This window comes from Danio rerio, chromosome 6 (assembly GCF_049306965.1).
Source record: "Danio rerio strain Tuebingen ecotype United States chromosome 6, GRCz12tu, whole genome shotgun sequence".
In the NCBI taxonomy this organism is placed as follows: Eukaryota; Metazoa; Chordata; class Actinopteri; order Cypriniformes; family Danionidae; genus Danio; species Danio rerio.
Window position 1 is genome coordinate 22,054,037 of NC_133181.1, and position 13,464 is coordinate 22,067,500.

At 37.7% G+C, this 13,464-nt stretch overlaps 1 protein-coding gene across 1 annotated transcript in view; it reads left to right on the plus strand.

Annotated features, from left to right (window-relative positions):
• The window catches only part of LOC100331775 ((E3-independent) E2 ubiquitin-conjugating enzyme UBE2O), a 123,413-nt gene that overhangs the window by 51,078 nt on the left and 58,871 nt on the right, over nt 1–13,464 (plus strand). Inside the window, exons 5-8 of the mRNA XM_073954030.1 lie at nt 2,815–2,912; nt 3,039–3,102; nt 10,578–10,721; nt 10,880–10,989. Of these exons, the coding sequence (XP_073810131.1) occupies nt 2,815–2,912; nt 3,039–3,102; nt 10,578–10,721; nt 10,880–10,989 (416 nt within the window). The remainder of the gene's footprint in view (nt 1–2,814; nt 2,913–3,038; nt 3,103–10,577; nt 10,722–10,879; nt 10,990–13,464) is intronic.

Below are 13,464 nucleotides of genomic sequence, written 5' to 3' on the forward strand. Positions count from 1 at the left end.
GTTATACCTGTTGTCTCACTAGAAAATGTTTGACTTAATAACCTGAGATATGCATATTAATGTTCTGAGTTTTTTAAGATCTCAGCAGTAAATGAGTCATGTTCTCTTAATGACGTGATTGGTCATTAGGTCTGGATAAATTACCTAAAGTAGGCATACATGCAAATGCACTGTTTGTTTTGTCTTCTGAATGGCCTGTTGTCCACCAGGGTTTTACTCTTGTAGAATTTACATGAGAAAAAAAAAAAGTGCGGTGTGAGGCTCACAGTACAACCATTTCCATACATTGATCTTTTATTATTCTACTTGTATACCCAGATTTTCATTGTAGGGCACATTTAATACGATTGAGACTACTCTAATTAAGAGCCTACCATGTAAACAGCGTTTTTTTTTTTTTTTTTTTTTTTGATTACCTTAATCCGACTAAAGTCATATTCGAACTAAACAGAAATCTAATTTAGGGATGCAATGATTAACAGATTTCTCTATTAATCGTACTTTATTTGTCATGTTTAATTAATTGTAAAGGCTTCTTACCACAGAGTTTCTACACAAAATAAAACTGCTGCAACTGAACAAAGTTATGTCAGCTGTGCGTTAGTTAAAAGTTCCAAGCTTGTATACTGAGCCTAATACCCACGCACACTGAATTAACTATAGCTGAGGCTATTACTTAAAGGCAGTTCACATATTGCATCGTTTACGCACAAGTTGTTATTTCCAATGGAGGCACGCAATCAGCCTTCATTCTTTACTAGTTGAAAGAATGCTGTGGGCACACTGTCACGCGAAAAGAACTGGCTCATCAGCGTCATACTTTAAATGGAATAAACACATTTCTACTCCGAAGAGAAAAAAATACAAAATGAATAAAACACACAATTTTGAAATATAGTTGATCAAAAAATGTTTTTCAGACAGATTCAGCAGCTGTTGACATAATTCTTTTAAGAAGGGAAATACTTAGCCAATGTGCAGCTTAGATCTACACAAGACAAATCATTTTTTTATTCAGTTTTTTATTTATTTATTGTTTTTTTTATATTTAGTTTAAAATTATTGCTTGTGTTTAAAAGTCTAAAGAGAAATGGACCATTGTTTGTTTTTTTATTATTTTTTTGTCCTGCTGTGTTAATTGGTTACTGAGCAGCAATAAATTTACTTAAAAATGTAGGGAGTTTTCACGTGATTTTCTAAACTAGTAGTGTTTTGAAATGAATAAATGCATATTATTCATGATAATCAAGAAACCGTAATTATTCCATCATACAACCATAATCTATCATCGTTGCATCCCTAATCTGATTAAGATATGTGGAGTATGCCTATTTTAGTTGCATTATTGGAAGTGCAGTACAGACATGTAAACACCTTAATCAAACTATTACCGTCATGTAGGATTTTTGCCACATTTTGTGACAGGATATTTCATACACACATGGCTGTTTGACACTATTTTCTGCTCCTACCTAGTCAGTAAAGGACCAAAGACACACACATTGCGAAATGCAGAGGTTTTTTCTTTTCTTTCGACATGCGGTATCCATTAATTTCCATTGCAACAACACTCTTCCACCAGTCTTTACTCCATACTCGCATCCAATACCACAGTTTGTCATGGGGGCATGAATGAAATGTTCCTGAATGAAAGTGAAACTGTTGAAGTGCAGTTAAAGTTGAAAAATTAATCTATCTATCTATCTATCTATCTATCTATCTATCTATCTATCTATCTATCTATCTATCTATCTATCTATCTATCTATCTATCTATCTATCTATCTATCTATCTATCTATCTATCTATCTATCAATATATGTATATATATATATATATATACACGTGCGCACACACACACACACACACACACACACACACACACACACACACACACACACACACACACACAGTTGAAGTCTGAATTATTAGCCCCTCTTTCATTTATTTGTTTTATTTCGGCTAGAATAAAAGCAGTTTTTAATTTTTTATGAGCCATTTTAAGGTCAAAATTATTAGCCCCTTAAGTCTCCAGAACAAACCATTGTTGCCTAATTAACTTGCCTAATTACCTTAATTTGACTAGTTAACTAACCTGGTTAAGTCTTTAAATGTCACTTTAAGCTGTATAGAAGTGTCTTGAAAAATATCTAGTCAAATATTATTTACTGTCATCATGGCAAAGATAAAATAAATCAGTAATTAGCAATGAGTTACTAAAACTAATATGTTTAGAAATGTGTGGAAAAAAAATCTTCTCTCCGTTAAACAGAAATTGGGGAAAAAATAAACAGGGGGGCTAATAATTTAGGGGGGCTAACAATTCTGACTTCAACTGTATATATATTTATATATAAATATCTATACATCTATATATGCGTGTCTGTGTGATGTATGTAAAATTTGGCCCGCAACAACGTTTTTTTTTTTTGCATCTGGCCCTCGGCCCAAAAAGTTTGGACACCCCTGATGTAAACGTAGTCAGTGGTTGTTTATTCCGGTCCTTGAGCCACCCACCCCATGCCCCATGGCCATTTTTTATGTCTTTTCTACTTACCACACCTTATTCAATTCATCAGCTTGTTAACTGAGAGATGCATGAACTGATCCTTTTGTGTAAAATAAGAGAGACATACAAAATGCGCAGGGCAGGGTGGGGACCATGAGGACCGGAATTGGAAACCACTGTCTTAAGTGATTTAAAAATGGAAACACTTCAAACTGAAAAACAAAACCACAGTTGTTAATTCCTTTAAAGTCCCTAAAATGTATTAAAATATTGGTAACTATGTATCTGCTTTGTACCTATCTACAGTCTTATATGTATGGTGACTACATCGTATATGACTTCTGGCTTGGAAAGGTGTATGATCTCAGCATCCAAATAGTTGTGAAGCTTTCCAATGGTGCACGGTAATGTGATCAAAATGTCTTCTTGTGAGTGATTATTAATTAGATTACTATGCGATTTGACATGATATTTAAATGTTATATTTATATACACTTATGTGTTTTTAATGTATATTCGTTTCTTTATAGATGTTCTATGAGTGAGGAAGATGGAGCAAAATTGTATGATATTTACCCTCACATCAGTGATGTGGTAAGTGCCCAGAATTTTTATTATTATTATTATTATTATTTTTTAAATCTTAGTTGGTCTAATTTGTTGTCCTACACTTCATTCATTCTGGTAGTAGAATTATGCCGGTCACTTCATTTTAATTTGCCCTAGTACAACAACATCTTACTAAATGACCTCATAACTATATTGTGAGTTTTTTTTTTTTTTTTGTAGGGATGCATGATATATCGACACCCATATCGTTATCGGCCGATAAATGTTATTTTTAAGATTATCGTTATCGATTCGTTGTCTAAATTAAGCCGATATCTTTAAGCCGATAATTTACGTAATTGTACAGAACTGCCTGCCTCGCACATGCGTAGGCGGAACTTGTTCAGACCTGTCCAGTGCACTATAATGGAGCCCTCCTCACATTGTCTATTCCTTCAAAGTCCATCCTTTCTTCATGTCGTATTGCTGTGCGTTAATAACTCCGTAAGTAACCATATTCCTTATCATTGTAGGTATCTTTGATAAAGTGTCATTGTGTATTTTGATTTAAATTGCCTCCAAAAAACATTACATGTGTTAAGGCAAGGCAAGGCAAGTTTATTTGTATAGCACATTTCATACACAATGGCAATTCAAAGTGCTTTACATAAACAAGAATAAAAGAAGCAAGTAAAATAAAAATAAAAACAAATAATAAAAATGCGTAAAAACAAAACAAAACATAAAAACAGGTAAAATGTGATATAAAAGAATGAAGAAGAAGAGAAAAACATGATAGTGCAATCTGTCGGACGCAGCACAGTGCTCATTCAGTAAAGGCACAGCTAAACAGATGTGTTTTTAGTCTTGATTTGAATGTGCCTAATGTTGGAGCACATCTGATCATTTCTGGAAGCTGATTCCAGCAGCGAGGGGCGTAGTGGCTAAAAGCCGATTCACCCTGCTTTGAATGAACTCTTGGAAACTTCTAGTTTATATGATCCTAAAGATCTGAGTGATCTGTTAGGTTTGTATTCAGTGAGCATATCTGTGATGTATTTAGGTCCTAGGCCATTTAGGGATTTATAGACCAGTAATAATACTTTAAAATCTATTCTGAATGTAACTGGGAGCCAGTGTAGAGACCTGAGTACAGGTGTGATGTGCTCTGATTTTCTGGTTCTGGTTAGAATTCTGGCTGCAGCGTTCTGGATGAGCTGCAACTGTCTGACTGTCTTTTTAGGAAGACCATTGAGGAGTCCATTACAGTAATCCACCCTGCTGCTGATAAAAGCATGAACAAGTTTTTCTAAATCTTCACTAGAAACAAAGCATCTGATTCTTGCTATGTTTTTGAGATGATAGTATGCTGATTTACTGACTGCTTTGACATGACTGTTGAAACTCAGATCTGACTCAAGAGTCACACCAAGATTCTTGACCTTATTTTTTGTCGTTTGACCTTTAGTGCCAAGGTACGCATTTACCTTGAGAACCTCATCTTTGTTTCCAAACACAATCATTTCAGTTTTCTCTTTGTTTAACTGAAGAAAGTTTTGGCACATCCAGTTGCTCATTTCATCAATGCATTGGCAGAGGGTGTCAATGGGGCTGTAGTCATTAGGCAGTAGGGTTGTAACAATATACCGGTATGATTCAAACTCCGGTTGATACCGGTTGGTTCAAACTCGCTATATCACAACCAATAAGCATAGGTTTCGCTTTTGTTTGTGGACCAACAATGAGCTTTTTGAACAACACGGAATGAGAGATAGGCATACATTTATGCGCGGCTAAATAAAACGCATAAAAAAAAGTTTTGCATGAAATAATTCTCATACTAAGTACTTTTGCATGCACAGCAGCACAGAAACATGACAAAACAGTGACACAGCAAAGACGAACTGCTGCTCTTGCTGTTTTCAAAAGACGCAAATGAAGGTGCAGCTGTTTGTCTGCATTGCAGACAACCATATCCAAATCCATATCCACAGACAACCATATCCATGCTGGCACATAAAACCTAAGGATGTTCCATATTGAATCTAGTTTCGTTATACCTTTATAGTATAGTAAATATTTATATCTATTTTTTTACTGAGGATTTGCACCATGTTTATTTGGACTTTGACACATTATTTATTATTTTCTTATTTTTTTATTTGTTCGTTGTACAAGTGGACACATTCTCTCACCTCAGCGGTCAAGATTAAGTCCTGAAAATCTCAACATGCTTACATTTCTTCATCACAACCTAGACTGAAAAAAACAACGCTTTAAATACATGTTTACAGCCATAAACTTGGTATTGCACTTTTGGTCTCTCATTTATCCTGCTTACAAGGAAGGACAGTTTAAGTTTATTTTTGTCTAATCTTAAAAGACCTTGCTTGTTTATTCCTTCTAATTTAATTTATTAAAATGGGAAATTTTTCAGTTTATTTTTATAAAAGACTTCTATAGTTCTATTAAAATGGTTCTTTCAAAAGTTTGTTGAAATAAAACCTTTGTTCAGTCAGAAAACGTGTTCTTATTCTTTTCAGGGTCTTTGCTATGAGAATTACTATTTAATACCGTATACCGCGAAACCGTCAAACCGTGGTATTGTTTTAGATGATTATCATACTGTAAAAAATTCATACCGTTACAACCCTATTAGGCAGTAAGGTAGATCTGAGTGTCATCAGCATAGCTGTGGTAGGAGATTTGGTTCTTTCTCATTATTTGACTCAGAGGGAGCATGTAAAGGTTGAACAGGAGAGGTGCCAGAATCGAGCCTTGTGGGACTCCACACGTCATGGGTGTCCACCTCGACCTATGGTCACCTATACTGACATGGTAACCTCTACCTTCAAGGTAAGATCTAAACCATTTTAGGACCGTGCCAGACAGCCCAACCCAGTTTTCCAGCCTATCCAGAAGTATGCTGTGATCGACAGTGTCAAATGCAGCACTGAGATCCAACAATACCTGCACTGTTATTTTACCTGAATCTGTATTTAGGCGTATATCATTGATTATCTTTATAAGAGTGCTCTCTGTACTGTGATGTGCTCTGAAACCAGATTGAAAATTGTCTAAACACAAGTTTAAGAACTTGTTAACCTGGTTAAAAACAACTTTTACAATGATTTTGCCAATGAAAGGGAGATTTGAGATTGGCCTGTAATTGCTCAATAGGGTGTTATCCAGGTTGCTCTTCTTCAAGAGGGGTTTAACAACTGCAGTTTTAAGTGAGGTTGGAAAAATCCCTGAGAGAAGTGAAGCATTTATCACTTTTAGAAGATCCATTTCTAAACAGGTAAACACCGTTTTGAAGAATGATGTGGGGAGCGTGTCAAGACTGCAGGTTGATGTTTTCATAACTTGCACAATTTCTTCTAAGATTTTGCCGTTAATTGCCATAAAATCAGACATAATGTCTGATTTCTTAAGTTGTGGTTGAGCTTGTTTGATATCGACACAACTTGGCTGATTGGATGAGCTGATTGCCTTTCTAATATTATTGATCTTATCAGTAAAGAAATGAGCAAACTCATTACATTTGCTTTCAGAGAGGAGCTCACTTGGAATCCGACTGGGGGGGTTTGTGAGTCTCTCTATCGTTGCAAAGAGTGTACGAGCATTATTTAAGTTGCTGTTTATAAGGCTTGAAAAGAAAGTCTGTCTAGCAGTGTTTAGTTCCATATTAAAGGCATAAAGACTGTCTTTATAGATATTATAATGGACTTCTAGTTTCGTCTTTCTCCACATACGCTCAGCTTTTCTGCACTGTCTTTTCATCATTTGTACTCTAGGTGACCTTGTCCAAGATCCCTTTTGCCTGCCAGTCATCTTCTTGACTTTAACAGGAGCGATGTCATTTATGACATTCTCAATTTTAGAATTGAACAAATCAAGGAGAGAATCAACAGAATCTGCAGATATACTTGGTGCTAGCGATATGGCCTTCATAAACTGCTCACTGGTGTTCTCATTTATGCATCTCTTTCTGACAGAGACAGATCTGTCTTTAATAGCTGGAGTGATCAAAATATCAAAAAAGATACAGAAATGATCAGATAGTGCCACATCCTTAACAACAGTCGATGAAATGTGTAAACCCTTAGTTATAAGTAGATCAAGAGTATCCACGATTGTGTGTGGGTCCTTGAACATGCTGAGTCAGATCAAAAGTATTAAAAACAGTCATCAGTTCTTTTACAGCATTGATTTCTGGATTATCAATGTGAATATTAAAATCCCCAGCAATACTAAAATAATCAAATTCAGAGGTTACAATTGATAACAGCTCTGTAAAATCCTCAATAAAAGCTGGAGAATATTTTGGAGGTCTTTAGATAATGATCAGTAAGATGCGTGGAGCACCTTTTAGTGCTATACTCAGATATTCAAAAGACAAATTGTCACCAAATGACACTTGTTTACACTCATAGACATCTTTAAACAGGGCAGCGATGCCTCCACCTCTCCTATTAGCTCTGCAAACACTCAAAAAGTCAAAGTTTAAAGGAGCTGCTTCATTCAGAACTGCTGCGCTACAACTGTCATCTAGCCAAGTTTCATTTAAAAGCATAAAATCAAGGCAATTTGTGTTGATAAAATCATTGACTAAAAGAGACTTATTGTTGAGTGATCTGATGTTTAAAAGCGCTAACTTAACAGTTTTAGCTGTTTTTTCTATAGTAGTCTCAGATCTAAATTTAATAGACACCAGATTTGAATTATTTGCTATACGGCCTGATGAAGTCTTTGGTTTTCTGTCACTTAACACAACACATATCTGCTTAGAGAAAGCTACAGACACACTAGGTTCCTGCTTGTTCTGAAAACATTTGATAAAGACACTGTTATCTAAGCAGGTCCCCGACACACATCACAGAGAGCTCTTGTGTTCACCAGCTGAAGATGGGGCGTTGTTGTTTGGGCCCTGGCGGTGTGATCGGAGGGCTCTTCCAGGTGGGCTCATAGGTGGTTGTGGAGCAGGCCGCTTTTTGGTTGGTAACTGGGGGCTTGCGGCAATGGAGTGTGAAAGTTTAGTTCCAGCATACACCAGTTCCTCCATCTTTTTTGAAAACCCAAGAGTGGTGAACATTGTGACAATGAGAACGTGTCCGGTGACAGAGGCTGTGCATCTGGAGATTCTGTCTGCAGAAATATGTTTTCCTGAGGATCTTTTTTGAGTGACGAGACTTAATGCTGTTCTGATGCGTCACAGTCTGCCTGTGTTGAGCAGAGGGCAACACTGTCTCTATAGTGAAGATAGTGTCTCTATCAACATTGGGTGTTTTGGCTGCATGGCATTATCACTGTCCTTGGGTGATTCGTCAGCCACAAGTCCACTCAGGAGCTGATTTGAGGTCCTGTGGTCATCCGGACATTTGCTAGGTGTGTGTGTACAATTCAGTTCAGTGGCATACACAGCTGATGGATGATTGAGGGAGAAACAAATATTGTCCTTTAGCACCTTTGCACCAAGTTTGTTTGGATGAAGGCCGTCTGATGTAAACAGCTGTCTTTGGTTCCAGAAGAGATTGAAGTTGTCGATGAAATTCAGTCCTTTCTTGTTACATGTTTTCTGTAGCCATACATTTAGACCAAGAAGCCGTGAAAACATATTTGTCCCTCTTGCAGGGAGTGGTCCACTTATGAACGGCTGAACCTTCAATCTTTCAGCTGTTTCCAAGAGCTCACAGAAATCTTTCTTGAGCAGTTCTGACTGTTCCTTTCGAATATCATTCTTTCCCAAATGGATGATAATCCGTTTTGCAGTACTGTGCTTTTTCAGAATTTCCTCAAGTTCTTTGTTTACATCAGAAACTGTTGCATGAGGAAAGCAGTATGTCATAGTAGATTTGCTCCTGAAATTCTTGATTATTGAATCTCTTACGACTAGTGTTCTTATCTCAGGTGTGATCGGAGCAGAATGCCGCTGTCTAGTCGGCCTTGAGCCTCTGTTCCATGCAGAATTAGTTGCTGAATCATGCGATCTCTGTCTGACTGCATTTGGGGATTCTTTACCCATATTACTCAAAACTTCGTATCTGTTCTGAAGCTGTATTTGAGTCCGAGCTGTATTTGGGGTAGAAGACGCTAATGCGGCAGCGTATGATCTGACCCCACGAGTACCCTTTGGTCTCGCACCTTGTTTATGCCAATGCTCATTTTCAACAGTTCTTTTCTGTTTTTCTGTGCTCAAAACAGTAGCAGGAACAGATGTATGGGACTCACCGGCTGTGTGCTGAGAGAATCCACAATGAAGCTGAAGTTCTGGTCGGATCGCAAGCAACTTCGTTTCAAGAACTGCAATCTTTTGTAGAAGTTTGTGGCAGTTTGTACAGCAGTGAGAATCTGAATTAATCCGATCCAGAGGCATTTTCACAGCTGTGTCTTCCCGTCTCCGGAATGTAAGCAGCTGGTAGCTGGTAGCGGGAGGATTGTTTAGACGGTAATTTCCCTCTTGTTAGTAAAGCTATATTCCAGAAAGTTTGTAGAATCGATGCTGATCTTCAAGCCGTGTTGTTTGAGCACTGTGCTGATAGGCTCAAGTTAAAATTAGGGTATAAGATATAAAAGCAAGAGTGTGAAGAGCGGAGCAGTGGGCAAAGACGTCCGAACAGTAGCAAAGCAGGAAGTAGATCTGAACATAATAGCAGTGATGCATATGTGCTAGACAACTTGTTAGGTTGTTTGTCATCTAATATGATTATTTGTTCTTATCTACGCATTGCTATCTATGTGTTGTTAATTTAAGATTGTATTCAGTTTGATCGGAATATTCTTATTGACTATAACGAGCACATATCACACACACACAAACCCACACATATCGGATCTGACAGCCTTCATAGCAGCACAGGGGAGATGTGTGCCAGTCACTGAATCCAGCATATGGTCTCTTAACTCGCCGCCACACTCTGTCTTTATATTATGCTCTGTGTTTGTCATGAAGGCAACTGTGGTCAGTGCTCAGTTGTTGGATCAAAATCTGACTCCGAGGGCAAATCTGACTCTTCGTGTGTGCGTGCATAACGCAATGCCTGCAGTTGTGTGAAACTCACAGGGGTTTATCATAAACTTTTCATCGATCATTTTTCACGCAATTGACAGCAAGAATGTAGAAGAACGTGACAAGCAGCATTAAAATGCATTTGAAAGAATCTGAAATGCCAAATAGGATAAATTTATGCCGCATTTTCTGAAGTAAATCATACTATCTGTATTGAGCTTTTCACTTGTACATGCTTTAGTTTTTTTTATTTAGTTTTTTTAAATAAAATCAGTTTTTCACTGTATAAAAATATATCATTTTGAAATATTTATAATTATCGGCTTAAATATATCGGCTATCGGCCTCTAAATCTGAAGAGGTATCGGTTATCGATGCCGGTGCATCACTAGTTTTTATGTAATTATGTAATGTTTTGTATACATTGAAATTAAATTTTGGCAGCTCAGTATGCTGCTGTCTCTGAGCTCTTTGAATGTCTCTTACTGTAATATGGTATCTCTTACTACAGGGTTTGTTCTTTGATGATGCCTATGGGTTCTATCCAGGTCAGGTTTTGATTGGTCCTGCAAAGGTGTTTGCAAATGTGCAGTGGCTTTATGGTGTGAAACCAGTTCTCAGTAAGAAAAGCAAGTTCCGAGTTGTTGTGGAGGAGGTAAGTTGTTAAACTCTCTAATGCCAGAAAGAGTTCTTGGAATGTAACAAATCACAACAGTAAAAGACAAAATCAAACAAGTTTTTGGTACATGTCTTTACATAATTTAATATTTTACATTTCTTGTTATCATATCTGCAGTTTGTGTCCAATTACAGGTTCAAGTAGTGGAGCTCAAGGTAACATGGATTACGAAAAGTTACTCTCCAAAGGGTTCAGACAGTGTCTTCCCACCACCTTCGACTATCACACAGGAGAACCTTTCCAGGTGCAATCAACTTTCCACATGGCAGTGTATAATTTTGGATATTTATTACTGCTTGCTATGGATGAAAAAATTAAGAAATAAAAGAGTAACAAACTATTTACACAACCTTTGGCCTAAACTGGCAGAGATAGGTGGACAGTAATTTATACTGTTAACTTAGGCCGTACTCACACTAGGTACAGTTGCCTCGAACCGGGCCAAAGCACGCTTGTCCCCCCTCCCGTCTCCCCCGACGGCCCGCGCTCACACCATATCGGGCCTCGGCACGCTTGCGTCATCGCTGCTGCGCTGTTTAGAAACGATCTCTATGGCAAGCCTTTTTAGCATTTAAATCTTTGTTCTGACTTCATAAATATATTTAGAGATATCTCTAATTATATTTTGACTAGTCATAATTATAATTCGACTAGTCAGAATAACAATTAGAGATATCTGCAATTGCAATTGTACTAGTTCGAAATCATATTGGAGATATCTGCAAATATATTATGACTAGTCATATTCCTCTATTGACTTCCATTGAAAAATATTTGCAGATATCTCTAAATGAGTTTTGACTAGTCACAATTGTAATTAGAGATATCTATAGAAGTTTTTACTAGTCATAATACATTTGGAGATATCTTTAATTTGTCATATTTAGAGATATTTACAAATATATTTGAAGATATCTCTAATTAATTACTAATAGTCGAATTACAGTTGTAGATATCTTGAATTGGATTTTTGACGAGTCAAAACTCAGTTAGAGATATCTGCAAATATTTTTTAATGGAAGTCAATAGAGGAATATGACTAGTTATAATATATTTGCAGATATCTCCAATCTGATTTCGTACTAGTACAATTGTAATTGCAGATATCTCTAATTGTCATTCTGACTAGTCGAATTATAATTATAACTAGTCAAAATATAATTAGAGATATCTCTAATGGATAGTCAGAACAAGGTTTAAATGCTAAAATGGCTTGCCATACGCTCTCACCCAGTAGCACAGTGGAGATTTCTCTAGTTATATCGTTTCAGTCATTTGATATGCCGTCAAATATTTCGCCAAACAGTCCTTAGGGATGCGGGGATACGCAGTCAGATATTTCACCGAACAGATCCACCACTTTTGGCGCTTCTAAACAATCATAAAGCTCTCGTGCTGCAGGAATGAGGAGGTCTGCTGAAGGCGCGCAGCTGACGTGCAGTGAGGAGTTAGCGTCTTTAATAAACTACGGCAGTTTGCGATCACTGAACAGTAAGAATAATTAATAAATCCATATGAAACAGCCCCTTAAAAGTCACGTCTCGCTTTCGGTTTCGGGCTTTGGCGCGTTTTGCGCTCACACACAAGCGTACCGCGCCAAAGCCCAATTGATCCGCGCTCAGGCACACCTCTTCCAAACGGGCCAGGGCCGGCCAAGTGAACCGTGCTTAAGCCCGATTCAGCGCACTAACACTTCTCAAACGATCCGGGAAACGGGCCTGGGCACGGTACGGATGGCATAGTGTGAGTAGGCCCTTAAAGCAGTTGGCCTGCTATGACTCCCAAGCTGTATGTTTCTTATACCCTCTACTGTGGCTCTCTAAAGCCTAGTATTTTCAAATGATGTCTTTACTCCTTTACGCCATTTTATTAAGTACACCTTGCTAGTGCCGGGTTGGACCCCCTTTTGCCTTCAGAACTGACATAGTGACATAGATTCAACAAGATACTGGAAATAATCCTGAGAGATTTTGGTCCATACTGACATGATAGCATTCCAACACATCCCGAAGGTGCTCTATTGGATTGAGATCTAGTGGCGGCGGAGGCCATTTGTGTACAGTGAACTCATTGTCATTTTTAATAAACCAGTCTGAGATCGAACAGATGGTACGATTTCCTGCTGGAAGTAGCTATCGGATAATGGGTACACTGTGGTCATAAAGGGATGGACATGGTCAGCAAAAATACTCAGGTAGGCTGTGGCATTGACATGATGCTCAATGGGCACAATTTGGACCCATTAGTACCAAATATATAAAACATATCCCCGCACCATTACACCACAACCACCAGCTTAAACTAATAAAGGCAGGATGGATCTATGCTTTTATGCTGTTGATGCCAAATTCTGACCTTACCATTTGAATGTCGCAGCAAAAATTGAGACTAATCAGACCAGGCAACGTTTTCAAATCTTTTGTTATCCAATTTTGGTAAGCCTGTGTGAAATGCAGCCTCAGTTTTCTGTTCTTAGCTAACTGGAGTGGCACCCGGTGTAGTTTTCTGCTGCTGTAGCCCATCTGCCTTGAGGTTTGACATGTTGTGCATTCAGAGATGGTCTTCTGCATACCTAGGGTATAACGAGTGGATATTTGACTGTTGCCTTTCTATCAGCTTAGACCACTCTGGTCATTCTCCTCTGATCTTTGACATCATCATTTGCGCCAACAGAACTGCCACTCACTGTATATTTTCATTTCTTTGGACTGTTCTCTGT